Genomic DNA, 7033 nt, shown 5'->3' with positions numbered 1-7033 from the left:
TTTTTCAGCCGATATTGAGCAATTTTATTTGAAAAACTCTCGCTGGCCGATATTGTTTTTTTTTTATGGCAGAGGAAGTTTTCTTGTTTTGGTGTTGCATAAAAAATTTACAATGTAGGTCAGCTAGGTTTATTTGTGCGAGCACAACCGACCTTTTGTTTGGGCCCAAACTGGCATGTTCCCTTAAATTCGGCCAGAAAAACATTAGCCCATCTCGGCAAAAAAATATTATTCACCGATATTGATCGAAAAAAATGACAGTCGACATCGGTAAGGAAACATGACCGATCGAGGTCTAAAAAAGAAGCTTCACAAGATGTTGCGGATCGAACTTTTCCTAACCAACATCATGCAAATTTCGTTCACGGATTGAATTGAAAACTCAATAGCCGACATCGGTCGTGAAGTAGCCCCGACTGATATTTTTCAGCTGACATTGAGCAATTTTTTTTTAAAAACGCTCGTTGGCCGATAATATTTTTTTTACGGTAGAGGAAATTTCTTGTTTTGGTGTTGCATAAAAAATTTACAATGTAGGTCGACTAGGTTTTTTTGTTCGAGCTCGACCGACCTTTAGTTTGGGCCGAAACTGGCATGTTCCCATTTATTCAGCAAGGAAAACATTAGACTATCTCGGCAAAAAAAATATTATTCACCGATATTGATCGAAAAAAATGACAGTTGACATCGGCCAGGAAACATGACTGATCGAGGTCTAGAAAAGAAGCTTCACAAGATGATGCCGATCAAACTTTTCCTAATTGATATCATGCAAATTTCGTTCATGGATTGAATTGAAATCTCAATAGTTGACATCGGTCGTGAAATAGCCCCGACTGATATTTTTCAGCTGACATTGAGCAATTTTTTTTAAAAACGCTCGCTGGCCGATAATATTTTTTTTTACGGCAGAGGAAATTTCTTGTTTTGGTGTTGCATAAAAAATTTACAATGTAGGTCGGCTAGGTTTTTTTGTTCGAGCTCGACCGACCTTTTGTTTGGGCCGAAACTGCCATGTTCCCATTTATTCGGCCAGGAAAACATTAGACCATCTCGGCAAAAAAAATATTATTCACCGATATTGATCGACAAAAATGACAGTTGACATCGGCCAGGAAACATGACCGATCGAGGTCTAAAAAAGAAGCTTCACAAGATGTTGCGGATCGAACTTTTCCTAACCAACATCATGCAAATTTCGTTCACGGATTGAATTGAAAACTCAATAGCCGACATCGGTCGTGAAGTAGCCCCGACTGATATTTTTCGGCTGACATTGAGCAATTTTTTTTAAAAACGCTCGCTGGCCGATAATATTTTTTTTACCGTAGAGGAAATTTCTTGTTTTGGTGTTGCATAAAAAATTTACAATGTAGGTCGGCTAGGTTTTTTGTACGAGCTCGACCGACCTTTTGTTTGGGTCGAAACTGGCATGTTCCCATTTATTCGGCCAGGAAAACATTAGACCATCTTGGCAAAAAAAATATTATTCACCGATATTGATCGAAAAAAATGACAGTTGACATCGGCCAGGAAACATGACTGATCGAGGTCTAGAAAAGAAGCTTCACAAGATGATGCCGATCAAACTTTTCCTAATTGATATCATGCAAATTTCGTTCATGGATTGAATTGAAATCTCAATAGTCGACATCGGTCGTGAAATAGCCCCGACTGATATTTTTCAGCAGACATTGAGCAATTTTTTTTAAAAACTCTCCTGGCAAATAATGGTTTTTTTACGGTTGAGGAAGTTTTCTTATTTTGGTGTTGCAAAAAAAATTTACAATGTAGGTCGGCAAGGTTTTTTTGTGTCAGCTCAACCGACGTTTTGTTTCGGCCAAAACTGACATGTTCCCATTTATTCGGCCAGGAAAACATTAGCCCATCTCGGCAAAAATAACATTATTCACCGATATTGATCGAAAAAAATGACAGTCGACGTCTGCCAGGAAAGATGACGGATCAAGGTCTAAAAAAAAAAGAATCATCGGATGACGCTGATCGAACATTTCCTAGCTGACATGATGCTAATTTCATTCAGGGATTGAATAAAAAACTCATTGACCGACATCGGACGTGAAATAGGACTGATATTTTTCAGCCTACATTTCGCAATTTTTTTTAAAAACGCTCGCTGGCCGATAATGATGTGAACCTGAGTAGGAGTGGATCGTTTGATACAGGCTACGGAGATTTGGATGACGCCACTTCCGGTGAAGGAAGATAAGTCAGGGTAGACGCCACAAGGATTACCTTGATAAGTCTGAGATTGGTTCAACAAGGAACTCAGAGAGAAACTCTCACCAAATTTTATCAAATGTCAAAAGTCCCTTTTATTGAAAACAAAAACAAATACTTATAGTGTATCTGAAGAAAAAGATAAAAATAGACATGGGCCTTCTAAACAGTTTGGGCCAAAATTACAATAAAAATAAATTATAACTAAAAACTTATTTAACTTGGGCCTTCAAGTTAGTTTGGGCCTTCAACAACAATTAGTAGTCTTGGTAGTGCCTCTGCCTCTGGGCCTTCATCTTTCTCCACTTGGGCCTTCAATCATCATCAATGGCAGCTATACAAATGACCAGCCTTGTCTCTATGACGTGTTGGGCTTGTTTAAGTCTGCCTCTGGTCATGGGACCTTCAAGTGCTTCATGGTCCTTGCCCTTGGTTATGTCCTCATCACTCCCTCCTTCTTGAAAAGGATTTGTCCTCAAATCCAAGGCTCCTCCATCTGCATCAAAAAGAGATAGATCAGACACATTGAAAGTGGCACTTACATTATACTCACTAGGCAAGTCAATCTTGTAGGCATTGTCGTTGATCTTCTCCAACACTTGGAATGGTCCGTCTCCTCTAGGTTGAAGCTTGGACTTCCTGTGTTTTGGGACCCTCTCCTTCCTCAGGTGTACCCAAACCCAATCACCTGGTTCAAGCACGACTTTCTTTCTGCTTTTGTTGGCTTGCCTTGCATAGCTCGCATTTTTCTTTTCAATTTGAACCTTCACTTGCTCATGCAACTTCTTCACATACTCAGCTTTAGCCTGTGCATCCTTATGCTTAAACATAGCAATGTTAGGCATAGGCAACAAATCAAGAGGAGTCAAAGGATTAAATCCATACACTATCTCAAATGGTGAACAATTAGTTGTGCTATGGACAGCCCGATTATAAGCAAACTCAACATGAGGCAAACAGGCTTCCCAAGATTTAAGATTTTTCTTTAAAACAGTCCTAAGCAGTGTGCCTAAAGTCCTATTGACTACCTCAGTTTGACCATCAGTTTGTGGGTGACAAGTAGTAGAAAACAACAATTTAGTACCAATCTTACCCCACAAGGTCCTCCAAAAGTGACTAAGGAATTTTGCATCCCTATCACTGACAATGCTCCTCGGTAATCCATGAAGCCGCACTATTTCTTTGAAAAACAAATCAGCCACATGACAAGCGTCATCCACTTTCTTGCAAGGGATGAAGTGTGCCATCTTAGAAAACCTGTCAACAACAACAAACACAGAATCCTTTCCATTCTTGGTTTTGGGCAGCCCCAAAACAAAGTCCATAGATATGTCAGTCCAAGGATATTCAGGAACAGGCAAAGGAGTATACAATCCATGAGGTTTAACCTTAGATTTAGCTTGTTTACACACAATGCAATGACCACAAAACTTATGCACATCACGCCTCATATGAGGCCAAAAGAAATGCTCTTGCAGAATTTCCAGGGTCTTTTGAACCCCAAAGTGTCCCATCAACCCCCCCTCATGTGATTCACTCACAAGCAACTCTCTAATGGAACACTTAGGCACACACAATTTATTTGCTTTAAACAAGAATCCATTATGCCTATAGTAACCATTTTCAGAAAACTTTTCACATGCAGCAAAAATTTCAGCAAAGTCCACATCATGCACATACATGTCTTTCAAAGACTCGAGACCAAACAGTTTAGTTTCAAGCATAGCAAGTAAAGCATGTCTCCTAGACAGTGCATCAGCCACTACATTCCCTTTCCCCTTTTTATGTTTGATGACATATGGAAATTGCTCTAAAAACTCTACCCACTTAGCATGCCTCTTATTAAGCTTTCCTTGGCCTTTTAAGTATTTTAAGGACTCGTGATCACTATGGATGACAAACTCTTTGGGTAATAGGTAATGCTGCCAAGTTTGTAAAGCCCTAACCAAAGCATGCAATTCCTTATCATAAGTTGAATAGTTAAGGGCAGCGGCTCCTAACTTTTCACTAAAATAAGCTATCGGATGTCCCTCTTGCAATAAAACAGCCCCAATGCCCATATTTGACGCATCACACTCAATTTCAAATGATTTTGCAAAATTAGGCATAGCAAGAATGGGTGCATTAGTTAACCTATGTTTGAGGGCAGCAAAGGCCTCTTCTTGTTTCTTACCCCATTTGAAACCCACATTCTTCTTAACAACTTCAGTTAGAGGAGCAGCCAATGTACTAAAATCCTTAACAAATCTCCTATAGAAACTTGCTAAACCATGAAATCCCCTCACCTCACTCAGGGTCTTAGGTGTTGGCCATTCTTGGATGGCCTTAACCTTTTCCACATCCACCCGTACTCCCTCAGCACTAACAAGAAAACCCAGAAACACCACATGATCAGTACAAAAGGAGCACTTTAATCAGAACACATCCTCCATGAGCCGTCCTTCTTGGGTACTAGAATGACAGGTACAGCGCACGGACTCATACTATCTCTCACCCAACCTTTGCTCAGGAGTTCGGATACTTGCCTTTCGATCTCCTTAGTTTCTTGTGGGTTGCTCCTATAAGCTGGCCGATTGGGCAAGGACGCTCCTGGAATGAGATCAATGTGATGCTCAATTCCCCTCAATGGTGGCAAACCATCTGGTACACTTGCTGGAAACACATCATCAAAATCCTGCAGAAGAGATTGAATACTAGAAGGCAATTTAAATTCATCAATTGGGTTAGCATGCAACATCTGACGTTGAGAAAACAATAAATAGAGGGGTTGTCTCGCACAAAGCACCCTCCTCACCTCCCTTTTTGTTGCTAAATAAAGCTGTTTGCCCTCAAGTGTTTCACTCTTTTTGTTTTCTCTCTTTTCCCTCTCAAGTGTTTCACTCTTTTTCTTTCCTCTCTTTTCCTTCTCAAGTGTCTCACTCTTCTTCCTCTCAAGTGTCTCACTCTTTTTCTTTTCTCTCATTTTTATCTGATCCTCACAAACCTCTTGAGGAGATAACGGTTTGAGAACAATCTTCTTGTCAGCTTGCTGGAAAGAGATTTTGTTGGTGAAGCCATCATGCACTGCCTTGGTATCATACTGCCACGGTCTTCCTAACAGCACATGGGTCGCTTCCATTGGGACCACATCACACAGCACCTTGTCATTATATCGCCCAATGGTGAGACACACCTCAACCTGTTGAGTCACTTTTACCTCTTCATCTTCACTAAGCCACTGAAGTTTGTATGGTCTAGGATGGGGCTTAGTTTCCAAATTCAGTTTGGTCACTAATGTGGAACTTGCAACATTGGTACAGCTTCCTCCATCAACAATTAAAGAGCATAGCTTACCATTAATTACACATCTGGTGTGGAAAATATTTTCTCTTTGATTGTCATCCAGTGGCTGCATTTGATTTCCCAACAGCCTTCTCACCATCAACATATCACCCTGCATAGCTTCCTCCTCATACTCTTCTTCTTCCACTTCTTCTTCACTGATTTCAGACTCACTACTGATTTCTCCATCAGCCTTCATGATCATGGTCCTCCTGGTTGGACATTCAGAAGCAATATGTCCTCTGCCTAAGCACTTGAAACATTTTATGTTTCTGGTTCCAGTATTGGATGAGGAAGTGGAGGTGTTATGTTTGCTTCCACCTACACTGGGTGTTGCTGACTTTCCATACGGGGATGTGGCTGCAGGTCGGAACGAATTACCTCCCTCCTTCTTGGATCTGTTGGCCCAGTTTTGGTTGTAAGTATTGGGTGAGTTCCTCCTTGTTGCACTTTTTCTTTTAATTTGCTGTTCAACCCGAAGCGCCCTATGTAACAAGTCATCCAACACCACATACTCCTGTAATTCAACAACATCTCTGATTTCAGGGTTTAGACCATTCAGGAAACGAGCCATTGTGTCTTCGGAGTCCTCTTCGATGTTGGCCCTCACTAACGCCATTTCCATCTCTTTATAATATTCTTCCACGGTTAAATTCCCTTGGGACAGCCCTTGGAGTTTCTGTCGCATGGTTCTGTTATAGCTAGTGGGCACATACCTTTTTCTCATCACCCTTTTCATCTCAGTCCATGTATCTACCTCTCGCCGTTCCTCTCTCAACATTTCTCTTTGGTATTTATGCCACCAAACAAGGGCATAGTCGGAGAATTCAGCTGCTGCTAGCTTGACTTTCTGCGCATCAGTGTAGTCATTGCAGGCAAATACGTGCTCAGTCTTCATTTCCCAGTCCAGGTAGGCATCTGGATCACTTCTACCTTTGAAGGGAGGAACATTGAGCTTTACTCCCTCAACCCGGTTCTGCCTCGGTTCGTCATTACCGCCATTGTTACCTCTATTCCCATCTATATTTCGTCTAGCATTCTGATTGGCTTGGTTCTCCAAAGCTTCTAGTCGTCCATAGACCTCCTCTGTGGTACGGTCTAGCAAACGTTGCATCTGTGCATTCATCGCATCCACTAACAGACGTTGAGCGCCGTCCAACTGATGGTACTCGTCACCACCACCACCTGCTCCAGCCATAATTCAACAGGAAAAAAAAATGTGCAATAAAAATTATTAAGGTTTCAGGACCTCACAACACTCTACTCACGTCTCTTAGATGGTAGTACACTCGTGTTTAATGCTCTCAATAGGCTTTTGTGTAATGTATTCCCTCTTGCCTTTTACCACTCGTGTTTCCTCTTAAGTTCCTGGATGGACCAAATTAGACACACAAGGTAATATAAAATAAAAGGAAAGACAATATAATGATCACAAACAGATTTGATTTGGGATAACAACTTGGACTTGATT

General features: G+C 41.0%; 1 protein-coding gene across 1 annotated transcript; it reads right to left on the bottom strand.

Moving 5' to 3' along the window:
- Positions 1-4651: 4651 nt before the first annotated feature.
- Positions 4652-6760, bottom strand: LOC106794292 (uncharacterized). The gene is made up of 2 exons (XM_026124832.1): positions 5225-6760; positions 4652-4915 (listed from the first exon to the last, which is right to left on the bottom strand). The coding sequence occupies exons 1-2, from the start codon at positions 6758-6760 to the stop codon at positions 4652-4654; spliced, it is 1800 nt and encodes a 599-aa protein (XP_025980617.1).
- Between the last annotated feature and the right edge of the window lie 273 nt (positions 6761-7033).

This window comes from Glycine max, chromosome 13, assembly GCF_000004515.6.
Source record: "Glycine max cultivar Williams 82 chromosome 13, Glycine_max_v4.0, whole genome shotgun sequence".
In the NCBI taxonomy this organism is placed as follows: domain Eukaryota; kingdom Viridiplantae; phylum Streptophyta; class Magnoliopsida; order Fabales; family Fabaceae; genus Glycine; species Glycine max.
Note: the sequence above shows the minus strand (reverse complement) of the source record. Positions and strands in the feature narration are given on the sequence as shown.